This window comes from Notamacropus eugenii, chromosome 1 (genome assembly GCF_028372415.1).
Source record: "Notamacropus eugenii isolate mMacEug1 chromosome 1, mMacEug1.pri_v2, whole genome shotgun sequence".
Lineage (NCBI taxonomy): Eukaryota > Metazoa > Chordata > Mammalia > Diprotodontia > Macropodidae > Notamacropus > Notamacropus eugenii.
This window is the reverse complement of record NC_092872.1, coordinates 298,469,019-298,486,391: the sequence shown is the minus strand read 5'-3', so window position 1 is coordinate 298,486,391 and position 17,373 is coordinate 298,469,019. Positions and strand designations below refer to the sequence as shown.

The following is a 17,373-nucleotide window of genomic DNA, read 5'->3' as shown; positions in this document are numbered from 1 at the left end:
AGACAGTTGGATCTGTCTGTTGATCGGTGATGTATTACTTATGTATGTGATATATGTGTGTATGTATGTGCATGTGTGTGTATATATGTATATACGTATATATATATATGGTGTATATATTACTTGTGGTCAGGCAGTTGGAAGCCCTGTCGATTTTTATTTCTCAGTATTTTCTCTGAAGTTTAGGGTGCTGACTTTTTCCCCTGAACTAAGTGAATGATATATGTGCTAGATTAGACTGTTGACCCCTCAAAAGTTGCTTAACTTTTAGAAAAGCATATCTAAGAACCTGTATAGCAGGCCCTCTTGTGTATGCCAGGATTCCTGCTGTTATGATGTCCTAAACTATGGAAATAGCTGAAATTGCTTTATCTCTTCTATATAATTCCTATTTGAGTTGTGAGATGGTGATAATCAGATAAAATGTCTTGTTGCTCAAGCTCCCCCATTCCCTGGGGAACAAATATTCTTCTACACTCACCCCAAACCCCTGTGAAAAGTTGTTTTGTAGCATCTGATAATGCAGTGTACACTCCTTCTAGTCACTGGAGATGGAGAGGTGGGAGCAGAGGGGTAGTTGGGGTTGTATGCAATCCCAGATCCATTGATTGGGTTCCACTATTTTGACTAAAATGAAAGTTAATCTAACCTAAGTTAAATGTGGTATGTTCCCCTTCCCTCATATTCCAAGTAAGTCAAGTAAGCCAGCCTACCTGAAGCAGCAGGCAGGTCAAACTACTGTCACCACCCTCAACCACTGTCTCCTCTCAGACCCTAGTGAAGACAGTTCTGGATCTAGAACTCAAGAGCCCTGGGAATACCAGTGTCCCCCTAGACCACTGGCCCTGCTTCCATCTCAACTGCCATAGCCAAGACAGAGGGAAAGATCCCTTGTGAAGCTGCAAACTGACAACTGTTTCTGCAGATGCTATAGTCTTGCCTCCTTAGCTACTAAAGACTCAGAAGAGAAAGTTCTTGCCAGTATCCTTGATATGGTCAAATGGTTTGACATCAGAAACAGATATGGTGTTTATCTACGGAAATGCCATTAAAAACACTTTACCTTCTGCATTGCCACTACATTCTAAGGACCCCTGGCTTTTCCTTTAGATTTGTAGCTAAAACCACCTGTACATGTTGATCCTCAATGAAATATGAGCTCCTTGAAAATGGGGACTGTTGTGTTTTTCTATGCATCCCCAGAACTTAGTACAGTGCTTTGCACTTAGAAAACACTTATCAAATGCTCTTTCATTCATTCAGTCTCTTCCTCTCCCTAATAATTAGGTTTGGCTAGCCAGTGGAAATGAGGCACTACACATTAACAGTGCTATCCCTAAAAGGGAGCGTAGGCAAGAAAGCCACTTTAAAGAGCAGATGAGTAAAAACTGGAGTAGCCCTACATGACATAATTTTTTGGATGGAAGAGGAAAGCAGGATATGGAAGAAGGGAGCAGTGTGATACAAGGGAAAGCAGTAATAATAAACTTGGTAGCTCTCTCTTTAACTGAGTGATTACTTCAACAAATAATTTAGCCCTTCAGAGGGCAAAGATATACAAAAGGTGAAGATATACATTGTAAGGGTTAAAAAAAGATGAAATTATTTGAACAAAATAATAGAAGTCATGTTTGAATAATAAGCATCCCTTTATTTGCTGACACCAGTACAAAAACTGATAACATGAGCAACAACAAAAAAGTGTTTACTTGAGGTTGAAGTCAGAGGCTGCTACTCCCCAAAATGTTAAGTAAAACAGTGTACAACATCAGTATTAAAATGTTAGTGCTTTGGAGCTTTGTAATCTTTTGAAACTTTATTGAGCAAAATAAGATAAAAGATTACATGTTCATCTTCAGGAATGTAAAGGTCTAATTATCCAAACAGTTTTTATTATAAAACTAAACTCTGGAGGTGTTTACAGAGTTGAGGCTTTTATTTCTCTCTTTAAATCAGTAGTCTAACAAGGATTAGAAAAGACGAAACTCTGTTCAGTGTTTCTGACAAAGTAGAAAGGGTGAAAACATAAATAAGGCTTTAATTTGGCAAAATATAATACAATGCCTTCTGCTATCCTCAAATGAACAGTTTAAGTTTCCCAGTGACATCACTCTGCAAAAGAAAGGAAATATATCCATTCAAAACAAAGAAAACGAAGGACAAACACAACAAAACACAATGTTCACAGCTTACCTGGGTATAGTAATGAGTATTTTAACTATGTTTGAAATAATATTAAGTCTATCTTTGAAGTTTTAAAAATATTATCATAAACTTAACAACAATAAACAAAAACAAATAAACATAAAAAAGGGGAAATCTTATACTGAATCTTTAGGTTTTTAACATGGCTAACTATTCAATTTCAAAAACGGGAATTTTAAGGTAGGCCAGACAAAGGTAGGTCATTCTTTAAAAGTGAGACAGAATGATCCTCCCTAATGACAGAGTAGATCTTGGCACTGGTACCCGTATTTAAAGAATTATGGGTACCTGGCTCTCTAACAGGCTCAGATTCATCTACAATATAGAAGATTTATGACCAGCAGACCACAGATGTCATAGTCTTTCTGGAATGCACATACCTTTCAGGGTCTCAGGAAGACCATCCTAAAAGCCTACTACACAAAAATGTACAGAAAACTTGGTGCAAAGAGCTCACTTGGAGATTATTAATTTTACCTATAGTTAATTGAATCCTTCAGGCTAAAAAGAATATATACCTCTCCAAAAATACCAAAACAAATCAACTTACCAAGGCATAGCAGTAATTTAAGAAAATATCATACCACTACACATTTAACAATAGTAGGTTTAACTTTAACTAAAAGCATCTATTTTCAAAAGTCAAAGAGAAATAGTTCTCTTAGGAGTATCCTATAGAAAGCTAAAAGTGTTAAATATTTAGTTAAATTTCCAAGTGATGATATTCACACCAATCTTTAATTTTTTTTAAATCAAGGTTAAATAACTACAAAACTCTACCAAGTATCTTATGTCACCAGCACAGCATAATTCCCTAATGTTATTTTAGAATCACACGGCATTGCCAAACATCAAGATTAGAATACACTAACAGAAACACTGCAAAGCTTTAGCAATCACAGCAATTAATAAAACCTTTTTTAAAAAAAGGCAAACTTAGCTCAAAGTAGACAGAATTATAGCCATACAAAGTTAAGTTGTAACTAAAATTCCAGGTGTCTTTTTGTCAAGCCATAAGGCCTCAGCCAATACTAAAGGGAAAGAAATATGTTCATAGGATTATTTCCCTCAGAGAACTGAAAGTCATCATATCCCATAATCATACTTTTTGATGACACCAAGTTGAATAGTTAAAAGTTCTGCTGCAATAAATCCTGTCTGATTTTAAGGGATGCTTACTTATATTAAATAACTGTCATGCAGCACCTACCAATAAACTGTGCAGCATTCTTTATTCATTCCTTACCTACTACCTGAAAGTTTTCCTCTTCCTTTGTGAGCTGTTGGTTTACTGCCTGGAGTAGCTGTTGTAACTGTGTTACAGTCTGGTTCAGACTTACTGATATTGTCTCTTTCTCAGAAGACTCCTAAAACAAAAGATTCAAAGGCAAAAAAAAAAACTTTATATATAATTGGAAGCAAAATAATTTTCAAACTACCCAGAAATAATTTATATCAATTTTATCTTTAAGATATTATGAGTAAGCTTAAAAAAAAAATCATGAGAATCACATGCATGGAAAATGCAATAGTTATGTTTCAAAGGATGGTGATAAGGCAGACAGGCATAGAAACCTGTATCACTAATGCACAACATAAAAGTTTGATCAAAGCAAAGAAGAAGCAAGTAAAATCAATTTCTATGAATAGTAGGGCCTGTGCTTTGATTTACTTTTTAAGCAGTGAGTCAACAGCTTCATTTTTGTACACAATATCGTATCATTTGAAATTTACCATGTACTTCACTTGTGACCCCTTTAGGGGTGTTCTTGGCAAAGACATTGGAGTGGTTTGCCATTTCCTTCTCCAGTTCATTTTACTGATGAAAAAACTGACTTGCCCAGGGTCCCACAGCTAACAAGTGCCTGAGGCCAAATTTGAACCTCAGGAGTCTTCCCAACTCCAGGCCTGGCATTCTCTCCACTGCCTCTTAGCTGCCCAACGCAATTTGTATTAGAGAGGAATTCTTGCTCTTAACAAGCGGTCATTCAGCCTCTGCTTCGAGACCTAGATTGAGAGGGGAACCTATCACCTCTTTAGGCTGCCTTTTCACTAAAAGAAAGCTCTATTTGTTAGAGGACATTTTTCCGGACATGAAATCTACCTATTGCTTCTGATTTTGCTTTCTGTGGCTAAACAGGACAAACAATACTTGCATGGGACAGCCCTTCAAATACCTTAACACAGCTTTCATGTCTCTATCTCATCTTCCCCAGATTAAATCTTCCTCCAACCAATCCTTCTGTGACAAGGATACAAGGCCCTTCATATTCTGGTTACCCTCTTCCAGTGGGCCTCTAACTTATCTAAGCTCTTTTCAAACTGTAGTATTCAGAACTGAACACATACTCCAAAAGTGTCCCACCAGAGCGGAGTACAGTGCATCACTTCTACCATCTATGCCTCTCTCAATGCAGTTCCACTTTAAAAACAGACAAAGTAAGACCCAGAATGATCTAAAGGAGCAGACAGGCTACTTTTGGGGGCATTTTGCCACCAGGGTTAAGTATACACCAGAAGCAGAGTATTGCAAAGAAGGGACAGAAAAATGTTTCAGGATTTAAAATAATGGGAGATGGGAGATGAAGACGGGAGAAACTATGAAAGTGTAGGTTGGTTCATTCTAACCATAAAACTATTTATTAATTTTTTTTTAAATTCCATACTGGTAATTTTTAATCAATGTAGGGAATTTTAAGTGATAAAACTCCCTCTACCAATGAAGATCTGCAAATGTTCTACAACTCAAGAGCCTTAAAGTTTACCAGGGCACTGAGAGTTTAAGCAACTTGCCACATGGATCAGAGATATGACCTGAACCCAGGTCTTCCTGATTCCAAGGTTGGCATGTAACTTGACATCACACTTCCTCTCACTTACTATATTTCAAAAGTTCTTCAGTCTATTTTGTGTTCTTTTAAATGAAGGACAAGTTTAAAATAGGTAATAGAATGTCTAAGGATATATGGACAAAATTTATTGCCTAGGTAACATATTCACTAGAGAAAAGATAATATTACTATATCATTCCACAGCCAAAAGGAGAAGGGGAGAAAAGAAGAAGGATTTCTTAGAGCCCGTGTTACACATTTGAAATTTCCTGGGAATAAAGACATGGTTCTTACCATCTTCTTTCCCTCTGCAACAGTGTTGAGGTGCTTGGGCCCCAATTCTAAAATCACATTTCTCCCTAGCCTCAAAACACTATCCCAGGCAGTTTCTCCCCAGCCCAAGGACAGCCTGCCCCAGCAACAATCATTATCTCCCTTCCTGATACAGCAGCCAGCTGCATCTACAGAACTTATTAGTCTGTACTGGCTGAACCGGTTGTGTACTGGGTCATAACGATATTTATTACTCCCTGACCAATCCTATGTATCCTAGACTTAGACACACATATACTCCCTTACATTTATCTTGTCTAACAGGACACTGATGAGAGCAGCCTGGGATTTCTTAGTTAACCCTGACCTTTAGCTGACCTAGTTATGTTTCAGTACTAAAATCACACCTCCATGTAGCCTCCCCTTGGGCTATTTCCCAATGAACTCTGGGTAAAATACCTGCACAGTAGATACCAAAAGTGCATGTTCCTTTAAAAACTAACCACTCCTTAACCACTCCCTAATTCTGCCCTGAATCACCTGGATAACCTATTTGGCACACATTTTACTATAGAATACCCTATATAAACTTTACCTGTACCCCTCTAAGGTTGCAGGATCCTCTTGCCTGCTGAAAAGCATAATAAATCTTTACCTTGACCTCAATAATGCTTAAGTCTGTGAATTCTTCTCCAGAAGGCCCACATGGGGAATTACAGTCTTGGAGTTCCTGTAACTGGCACCCACACCCCACCCCCAGGCACTCCAGCTTTCAGATCTGTCTTGTGTTTATTTAAAATTCGAGTTACAGTACTATTAAGAGTTGAAAAATAAGCTCAACACATTAAATCAATTCTCTTGCAATTACTTCCCAAATTCTCATCATATCATATCTCATCATATCCAAAAGAAATGTTGCTTAAAGGCAGAAAACAAGCTGCTATAATGCTGCTGCATTTCTAGTGCATCTAAAAATGAAGGAAAGCAGCATATTTTTGGTAGCGGAGAAGTGAAACAAGAAGAACAACATTTGGATTTCCCACCAAAAAGTTTCAGATTTGATCTTTAGAAAGGATAAAACTTTTAAAGTATGATGATCTATCCATAAAATAAACAACCTACCCACTCTGAGGAACATCTTAAAACTACTCAAACTTGTAATTGAGCTTTATCATTTCTCTATTAACCAAGTCAGCAAATATCCTAGTATATTTTCATTTTGCACAGAAGAAACTTATTAAATTCATCTACTTCATTTAAATACATTTAAACCCAAGTATCAAAATCACAGATGCTCTGTGGGGCCAAGATGATCATTATATTATGTACTGTACTGATGACATAGCATTCTAGGAAATGCATTTGAGTCATAATCAAATCAGACTGTCCAAAACCAAGATCGACAAACTACCACCAATACAAATCACCTATTCATTCAACAATTTATTAAGCATCTACTAGATACAAATAGTAGCCTAGACATTAAAGGGAAAAGTCAAAATCCCTTCCAAAAATCACACCAAAGAATGCCAGCTGGGAATAAGGGGATTTTCAGACTTCATCTGACTATATTATAATGGACATTAAAAAAAAAAACAACTCTTTGGCAAGCCCATTACTTTGGATTAATTCTTTTCAGATTTTCCATTTAAACCACAAAGAAAATAGTTCCTTTTTCCTTAGTCTTATCAGTCATATTTGTTTATATTTTTTAAAGCTGCAAACCAACTTTTAAATCAAAATGGCCAAATGTCTTAACATAAACTTACATGTTCATGAAGCTTCCAATATATTTATTTTTTTTTTAAAAAAGGACAGATTATTAAGTCCAAAGATCTTCATTTTGTAAATAAGAGAAACCTAAACCCAGGGGTTACTTGCCCACATTCACACAGCTCTTCAGTGGCAGAACTAAGATTAGAATACAGGTCTCCCAATGACAAAATTCCAGTGTTCTTTTCACCACACACACCACATGGCCCTTCACAATATAAACTGAACTCTTATTCATTAATTTGCTCTTTGCTCACCACAATAGATTTGGGTGTCAATGTCTTCAGGATAAGACAACCAAAAGATAGAATACTATTTTAATTATTTAACTAGACATTAAAAACTGCTTCATTACAATATTTTACAACTTCATTTGAATGGAGACATTGTGATGTAAAGAACAATTGTTTATAAAAAGTACTGACTGATCCTAGTAAAGAAACAATGAGAAGGTCTGAAGCTGTATCACTTTATTTACTTATACCTTATTCCAAAAGTATTACCCTGATCCATCAGTAGTTCCCCAGATATTTACAACTATAAAAGCTTTAGTGGGTACACATGAAAAATGCAGGTGGTTAGAGGGACTGAGAGAACCAGAGCAGTCTTTCATATTATTTAATGCATGCTCCCAATCAAACCAAAACTAAGGTAACTACAGGAACAAAAACTACAGGCAAAACAGTAGCTCCCAGTATGAATCTGCTCTCTTCCTTCTCTAATACTTCTATCTCTCTACTTTACCAACCAGACAAGGGTTGAATAGTGCTGTATTTCAGTTTCTATAAGTTAGTACCCTCAACTGAAGTGCTACAGAAATCTTTAAAAAATGAAACAAAAATAACAAAAGCAGAAGTTATCCAATAGCTGCAATTCAAGGGTAAGAAATTTAAAAGATGGGATTAGTTTCTAATAAGAAAGTGAATTTGAGTTCAACATAATAACTGCTGGCAAGAGAGAATTTTTCCAGAGGATTTTTTCCAGTCACAGTTGGGTTTTTGAAGTGAACACCATTCATAGAGATTATAATGCAGTTGTTCCCTGAAGAAAATACACACCACTTCTGAAGGAACATCACTATTTTCAATAATACTGGTGTCTCCAGCACCTTTTGCTATTTTTGACTGGATAAGATCCAACGACTGTTGAGCCTATAAAAAATATTACAAGACAGAAATCAGCAATTATTAAAGGACAAATAACATTTTTGACAAAGTAAGAGCTTGACATAAAATTAGTATCTAGACAAATATTCCTGTCATATGATACAATGACACATCCTCCGAAAAACTTTAACTAGTTTTATTTAAATCAACAATAACTTAAAGTCAACTTAATGGAATCAAGTGGCTTTGATGAAAACATACCAACACAGGCATTTATTTAAGTTTGCTCAGAGAAAACAAAATTATCAAAGAAAAGATTTATAAATTTGTGTTTTAAGATATTTAAAAGATTTAAACACAATGACCTTAAGCTTATGTTAAAAAACAGCCTGGCAATCACTAAACTTATGAAATAATTTCAGAGTGTAATGAGAGCAAAAGATTACCCTTAATATTATCCTCAACTATGAAAGGCAATTAAGAATATATTTCATTAATACCACTATAGCTCAAATGTTAGTGAAAACTAATATTAGCATATTTCAGTGTAATTGTTACATGTAAAGCAGCAACTGTTAAACCAAGATAAGTGAAACTTGGTCTTAAAAATAAGATTTCAATACATGTCAAACTAATTATTCAAATGAAATTTAATTCTATACAGAAATAATGAATGGAAGGAATATTTTGCTGATATACACCATCTGCATATATGTACCTTCTAGTTCTATACTTGAAGTAAATTGATAGCAAAATAAATGTTCTTAAGAAACCACTGAAAAACAAACCACAGCATAAAACACAGATTTAAAATAGCATAGTCAATGAAAATTAAAAACTGAGGAGCTTACTTTGAACTTGTTGAAACATCAATGAAAATTAACCTTCAATACAAAGAGCTGTGTTACCTTATGCAGGTCACCGGCTACTTTCTGTCTTTCATTTTGTTCCATTTTTAGTTTTGTAAGTGTTTCATTTAATTGTGTTTTCAGCTGTGAACATAAAGCAAGACCACAAGGAAATTCATTTGTATTCTTCTCAGATTAAGCCAGTGCCTCAATAACTGCCAATGGAATGTGATCGCTAACTGTCACTATGAACAAGACATTAGTGAATATGCTGTACCAGACAGATGTACAGGAAAGCTAAGCAGATGTGGCTCCATCTGTAATACTAAATACAGGAAAAGAAAGTCAAAGGAATAAAGCATTTAGAAAGGATAGAAAAGAGCAAATGAAAGGACAAAATGAGGAAAATGCCTTAAGAAGATATTTTCATTCACTACTGATGAAGAAGCTATTTAGATAATTTAAAATAACTGATGTTGAAAATACATTCTAATCTGGCTAATTATCAAAGACTCATTTGAATTAGAAAGACTACCAGAATGGAATAAATGTAAAATTAATTAATAAGAATATATTTCAACTAAAAATCAGAGGGCTAATCTAAACATTCCAGTAAGGTGAAATCTTGAGAAAATGCAAACTATTACTACTTAAAACTTCATTGTAGTGATAACTATAAAAGTAGTACTTATACACACTGGTCCAAATTACACCATTTTCTTAAACTGTATGAATTCTTGATCGAAGTCAGTTTTCGATAAAGTTTAAAAATAATCTTAATCCCAACAGAGGAGTCTTGTGGTTCACTTAAAAATATTCTCCTTTCACCCACAGGCACAAAAATACTTATAGCAGCTCTTTTTGTGTGGCCAAGAACTGGAAATTGAGGGGATACCCCTCAATTTGGGAATGGCTAAAAAGTTGGGGTATAGGAATGTAACGAAATACTTTTGTGCTCCAAGAAACAATGAGCAGACGGAATTCAGAAAAACTTGGATAGACTTATATGAACTGATGCTGAGTGAAAAGAACAGAACCAGGAGAACATTATGTACGGTGTGCAAGGACTGTTTCTGATAGACTTAGCCCTTCTCAGCAATGCAAGGACTTAAAACAACTGCAAAAGACTCATGATGAAAAATGCCATCCCCATGCACAGAAAGAAATATGGAATCTGAATGCAGATCAAACCACACTATTTGCTCTCTTTTTTGTTTAGTTTTTTTTTCATGGTTCCTCCCACACATTCTAATTCTTCTATACAACATGACTAATGAGAAAATGTTTAATAAGAATGTATGTGTAGAACCTATATTGAATTGCATACCATCTTGGGGAGGGAGCAGGGGAGGTAGGAGGAGGAATTTTAACTTATGGAAGTGAATGTTAAAAACTAAAAATAAATTAATTAAAAAAAATTCTCCTGTAATCTCTGATTACTATTCTTAGTAAATCCACAAAAATATTGTATAAGGAACACAACATCAATGTTAATCCCATTATACATTTGCACATATGTGCACACACATCATCCATTTTATGTGTATTGGGTACTCTTAGTGTGGAAATTTCCTCCACCCACAAAGACAAAAGTTTGTCTTATGTTTTAGTCACACATCTACTGCGCCTCAGAGGCAGGATTTGAAGTTTAAGTCCTCCTGACTCCAAGTCCAGTGTTCTATCCACTAAGTTAAGCTTCCTCTTTCATTCATATTTTGTATAAAAAGCTCTGAATATGAAAAAAAGCTCAAGTGCATCCTCTTGTTACTTAGGAGCCTCAAAAGGGAGGTAAGAAAGGTATTTCAGGAGTTCACTGGAAGGTAGGATCTAAAACCTAGGTTGAGGTCCTCAAATTTAAATACATTCTTTCCAGTTCTTCACTCATATCTCGTCCCCATAATGGGAAAATTTTTCAGTGGAAGACATACCAATGAATCCTTATCAGTTATACTATAAATAACATTCATGCTTTGGGTAGTAGTTGGTCTAACCTTTAAAGTTAATTCAGCTCCACTAATCTAGGATAATTTTATTTAAACGTATTATTATGGTCATACAAACAAACTCTGGATGTACATTTTAGGTTGGTGTTGCTCATAAAGATAATAATCAGAGTGATTATACATAAGATCATTTGGCTTTAAGTTCAAAAAAGGGGCAGACAAAAAATGTTATTATCAAGAACCATGCAAACTAAAACTGCAATTCTACAGATCTCATGTTACACAACTTGCTAACGTGCACAGAGGGGCAAGAGGGCAAAGAAAAAGCAGGGTCTCATTTGAGCTCTCCCAAATTCCCCACCAAATAACTTTAATGTCTCAAAATGAATTCTGGAGTGACAGAACCCACAAAAGGATGGGGGTGAAACAATTTGCCAGTCCAAGACAACTTAAATCAGCAGGAAAGGTCTATCAAACTGGGGTGAGAGTGGAGTGCAGCCCAGTGCAGGCAACGCCTCACCAAGCCAGCAGCAAGTTCTGGGAGCAACTGAATTGGTGGCAGTGGTTTCCAAAGTTCTCAGGCCACAAGTGACAAGGGGGTCAGACTGTTGGGGTGAGCTCAGTTCTCACGTGAATGGTCTCGGGCAGATAAAGGTGAGGGCTTCTTGAAACCGTGGAGCTCTCATGAGGCCCCCCAGGGAACAGCTGGGAATTGAGGATTGAGACACAAGCTATCTTGTTTTTCCACCTCTTCTCAGTGGAAACTTGCTGGGGAGAGCATCCCACTCTTGAGATTGGTCCGTGATCTGAGCACACCTTTTTGTTAATTAGCTAAGGGGCTAAGAGCATGCACAGTATCCAAGAGAGAACTATGCGGCTGGGAGAGCTTAAATGAGGACAGGAAAGCCTGAGGGTTCCTTTTCCTTGCTCCTCGGAAGGGAGAAGGGGACTCCCATGGGGGGGCTCCTGTGGGGAGCACTAGCCCTGCATACTGAGAGGGGGAGGGTTCCTTTCTCCCCAGGAAGAACTCGCCCTGCATGCTGACATGTAGCTAAGATCTGGAATAAAGCCTACAACTTCTGTTTGACTCTGTTAGTCTCTTCTCTCATTCATTTATCCGGCTGGCCACCGAAGACCTGGAGATAGGTAAGATGATCTGGGCAGCCCATGGCAATTAGACTGGACATCAGACAAAAGATCAGAAGGAGATTACAGGGGGCTCTTTGCTGGCCCTAGGCACAGGACTTTGTTTCATTGATCATATGCAGATCCAGATCTCAGTTGCAGGGTGAGGAGGAGCAGTAGCATACCAGAGGTTGCAGCTGCAAGGGAGCAAGGACCCTGGTCACAGTTCCAGGGTGGAAAAGGGAGCTTGTGGTCACTCACAGACCAGACCAGGAGAGTAGTAAACACATCTCTCCTTAAATCATACCACCTTGGAAGAACTGAAAACTTACAGACCCCCAAAACTAGCTCTGAGACCAGCAGCAAGGCAGGCCTGAAGTTTGGGACAGTGTCTACCCTAGGAGCAGAGCCTCATTTTAAGGTAGAGTTAAAAGTTAAAAAAAAAAAAATATATAGGCTGGAAAAATAAGCAAAGAACAACAACCAAAAAAGAACCTGACAATATAAAAACTACTATGATGACAGGGAATATCAAAACACAAACTCAGAATGGCAACAAAGTCAAAATGGCTACATCCAAAATCTCAAAGACTTGGTCTCAGGCCAAAAAAGAATTCCTGGAAGACCTCAAAAAGAATTTTAAAAATCAAGTAAGAAAAGTAGAGGAAAAACTGGGAAAAGAAATGACAATAATAGAAGAAAATCATGAACCAAGAGTCAACAGCTTGGTAAAGGAAACACAAAAAAATACTGAAGTAACACCTTAAAAAAAAATGGGCCAAATGGTTAAAAAAGGCACAAAAATCCATTGAATTATCTTCAGTTCCTTAAAGACAAGAACTGGTCATATGGAAACAGCGATATAAAAATTCACTGAAGAAAACAAAGAATTAACCAAATGGAAGAGGAGGTACAAAAAGCCCACTGAAGAAAATAATGCCTTAAAAACTAGAATTGAGCCATTTTGTTGTTTCTTGATGTCTTATGGACACAAGACATCAAGAAACAACAAAATCAAAAGAATATAAAAAAATAGAAGAGAATGTGAAACATCTCACTGGAAAAACAACTAACCTAGAAAACAGATCCAGGAGAGACCACTTAAGAATTTTTGGACTACCTGAAAACTAAGATCATCTTTCAAGAAATTATCAAGGAAAACTGCTCTGATACTCTAGAAACCAAAGAGTAAAATAGAAAATTGAGAGAACTCACCAATCACTTCCTGAAAAAGATCCCCAAAATGAAAATGCCCAAGAATATTACAGTCAAATTCCAGGGCTTCCAGGTCAAGGACAAAATATTGCCAACAGTGAGAAAGAAATAATTCAAATACTGTGTAGTCACAGTCAGGATACCATAAGATTTAGCAGCTTCTACATTAAAAGATCAGAGTTCTTGGAATATGATATTCTGGAGAGCAAAAAACTAGGATTACATCCAAGAATCACCTACCCAGAAAAATCTGATTGTAATCCCTCAGGGGAAAAATAAACTATCTATAGTCTTATGGAAAAATAATCTAAATTACTAATTAAAAAAATGCAAATTAAAACAACTCTGAGATAACACCTCATACCTATCAGGCTGGCTAATATGACAGAAAAGGTAAATGACAAATGTTGGAGAGAATGTGGGAAAACTGAGACCTTTTGATAATATGCTTATTCTATATTTGTAAGTACCCATTTATTTCCCCTAAGTTACCAGCTTTGAGCAAATATATATATAAAAACTGATATAATTATACATCATGTCATTATAATAAGAATGTATATTAATATATATTATAATTGAAAAAAAGAAAGTGCAAAGAGGTTGGAAGTTCAAGGAAGGTTCTATTGAAAATAAAAGGAATTATTTTCTGAATATATAAATTTAGAGTAAAAGAGTAATTAAAGTAAACTAGTTCCTCATATAGTCCTATAGCATGATCTCCCACACAACAGGCATTCATATTCACTACACAGTCATTGTAACCTTTTGATAGAGATGGATAGAACTATAGTATTTAAATTACACAGTACAAACATCTTTCTTCTTCAGTGAAGATAGCAGAGAATAGCTTGCTGGCATAACATGAATCAGTGATGATATACTGTTCCTAGAAAATGGCACAAGCACTTCTTGTGGCAATACTAGAAAAGCATGGTTGGAAAAACCACTATATATGAGTGAAGACAGCAAGTGTTTTACTTTGGCATGGTAGCAGTGTTGAATGAAGGAATCCTAAATAAAGTATAGCCTATCTTTAAAAAAATTGGTTTGGTTTTCTGTTTCTTTTTTAAGGAGAACAAAAAGTAAAACCTGGTAAGAAGGATCTAAAATGCTTGTTAAAAATATAGTAAATATTTAGAATTAAGACAGCCCCACTTGCCCCTACTACCAAAACTAAAGACAATCTAAATTATAAATTTTAGATTCATTTTAGAATTAAATTTAACTTTAATATAGTAACACATTTTCATGATGCAGAAGAGCCAGAATAACTAACCTAACTTAGTAATACTTTGAGTCTGTATATATTTTAGCTTCAAATACACCACTTGTATTCTCAATGATAACTTGACAGCGTAAAGGTGGTACAGTTTGCCTTCTCCAGTCCCACTTCTCAGATGGGTCTAGATATTGTGGCAAAAATGCGCAGTTGTGTTCTTTTCTAAAAGGATAGAACGCACTTTTTATAAACATTACAAGAATTTTCTTTCAAGCTAAAACGTCAACAAAAACTCCACATTTAAATTGTTCTCAATTAGCTATGTCTATAAGATTTAGTAAAGGTCTCTTTTAGTTCAAAAATCTATGATCCTATGAATATCTCTGCAATTCAACAATTCTGTATTTATATATTTATAACTCTTATACATAAAAATAAAAGTCTCTGGAAAGTTAGGCTTTATAAAATATAGAAGAGGTATGAAAAGAGTTTGAAGCAAACATGCCATTGTTAGGAGCTAAGAAAAGAAGATAATTTTAAGGACCATCAGAATACAAAAATAATCATAATTTAGAAAAAAAGTGCCAAGCTAAAGATGTTAGCAGAAAGAAAAGGTTTTGGTGGTTTCTCCACATACCAAAACAAGTATTTTGAGAGCCTATTTTATACCCAGTGGAGAAAAAACTTCTTACCAAATCTAGCTCTTCATTCTGTCTTACTGCTTCAGAATATGAATCATCAAGTTTTTTCTGCAATTCAGTCAACAGATCTTTCAGCTGAAATGAAGTTTAGAGTTTAAAATTGATCTCCTCAGGTTGTTCCATTTTTCTTCTGCTAAGTTATTAGGATATCCACCTAGACAGAACCTCAGCCATGAACTTCCCAAATCTTATACTGAAAAATTTTATCACTTCTCAGAAAATTAATTTCAAAAGGTCAACATAGTTGAGAAAAATTACATTTACCTCTCTAACTTCCGAAACATAAGTGGAACGTTCTATTTCTGCCTTCTCTAGTTCACTTTCCAAATGTTCTCTGTCTCTTCTCAGCTAGAGATAGATGGAAAAAAAAGATTAAAAATACTTTTTTGAAGGTTTTGAAGACTTTATTTTTGCTGCTTCCCTACAACAAAAAAAAATTTATACTCATAATAGTACTCTTAAATATAAAATTACCTTCCCAAAAACTATTTGGCATATAAAAATATAACAATTAAGACCAAAAAAATCTTTAAAAAAAAATCACAATTGTGATTTTTTAAATTTAAGTTAACTTTAAATTTAACTTAACTTTTAACTTTTTAACTTCACATATTAGTTATGAAGGCTAATAGTATAAAAGACTCCAGTATACAAAGTAATGAGATAAATAAATGATTTTACTTAACTGTACGTACAGTTTCAAGTTCCTTATTTTCGCCTCTCAATCTTTCCACTTCCTGTTCCAAAGAACTTAATGAAAAATGTATCTGCAATTTCAAACAGAGATCAAAAATTATAACTGATATAAATACCAAGTCAACCAATAACTATGCAGTTACTAACAACACATAGTTTAGAACCAATTCAACATAACAAATTGTTTTACTATGAATTCTTAGAGTCAACCTGCACGTTAAAATGAAGCATAAAATAAATTTAGGCACTCATCTTCCTCAACTTGACCAATATTATGATGAAAACTCTTAATTATATATATAAGATGAAAAATTACAAAGGACTTCTAAATCACTATTGATTATAAAAATTCAAATTAAAACAACTCTGAGGTACCACCTCACACCTATCAGAAATGACAAGTGATAGAGGGGAGGTAGAATAACAGGTACATTAATGAACTGGTAGAGTTGTAGACTGATCCAACCATTCTAGAGAACAATATGAAACCATGCCCAAAGAGTTATAAAATTGTGCATACCCTTTGAACTAGCAATACCACTACCAGGTCTATATCCCAAAGAGAGCAAAGAAAATGGAAAAGGACCAATATATGCAAAATTATTTATAGCAGTGCTTTTTTGGTGGCAAAGAACTGAAAATTAAGGAAACGTCCAGCAATTGAGGAATAGCTGAACAAATGGTAGTATGACTGTGACAGAATACTATTGTAGTGCAAGAAATGACAAGCAGGATGGTTTTAGAAAAACCTGGGAAGACTTACATAAACTCATGGAAAGTGACAAGACCAGAACCAGGAGACCACTGTTCACAGTAACAGCAATATTGCAATGATGATAAACTATGAAAGACTCTGATCAATACAACGATCAAATACAATTCAAAGGATTCATGATAAAAAATGCTATCCACCTCTAGGGAGAAAACTGATTAAATGCAAACTTAAGTATAATTTTCTGACTTTTTTTCCAGCTTTTTTTGGTGACACGACTAATACATTTTACATGATTTCCCACGTAAAACTGATCATCCTATTGCTTGGCTTCTCAGTAGATATGGAAGGGAATTGGAAGAAAGGAGCAAATTTGGAACTCAACATAAAAAAAAAAAAGAATGTCAAAAAAATTAATTTTTAAAATTATGTAACATTGATCCTGAAGTAAATGTAATCCTTTTCTGGATTACAATGGGTCACATCCCAATTCTGATATTTACAGTCTGTGTTATCTTCGTTAAATCACTTAACCCCTTGGGATTCAGTATCCTCATCTGTTAAATCAGGAAATTAGAAGTTAGACTTTAATATGTTTAGAAATAAACCTAAAATGCACAAACATAAGAGCACTGCTCTGAAAAGAAATCACAGGTTTTGCCAATACATTAATAGAAGATAATACTACAACTTCCAGATTCTGATGGTGAATGAGTGAGATAG

General features: G+C 35.2%; 1 protein-coding gene across 10 annotated transcripts in view; it reads right to left on the bottom strand.

Moving 5' to 3' along the window:
• Nucleotides 1–1,630: 1,630 nt before the first annotated feature.
• KTN1 (kinectin 1) overlaps nt 1,631–17,373 on the bottom strand; it is a 134,387-nt gene continuing 118,644 nt past the window's right edge. For 3 of the 10 annotated variants that reach the window (XM_072629297.1, XM_072629293.1, XM_072629300.1), the window contains 7 exons: nt 15,929–16,009; nt 15,507–15,590; nt 15,234–15,317; nt 9,097–9,180; nt 8,141–8,233; nt 3,452–3,572; nt 1,631–2,112 (listed from right to left, as the gene is read on the bottom strand). In XM_072629297.1, the coding sequence (XP_072485398.1) occupies nt 2,108–2,112; nt 3,452–3,572; nt 8,141–8,233; nt 9,097–9,180; nt 15,234–15,317; nt 15,507–15,590; nt 15,929–16,009 (552 nt within the window). In that variant the 3' untranslated portion in view covers nt 1,631–2,107. Of the gene's footprint in view, nt 2,113–3,451; nt 3,573–8,140; nt 8,234–9,039; nt 9,181–15,233; nt 15,318–15,506; nt 15,591–15,928; nt 16,010–17,373 lie in introns of those variants that run through there. The other 7 variants (XM_072629291.1, XM_072629296.1, XM_072629294.1 and 4 more) reach the window with 5 other exon arrangements.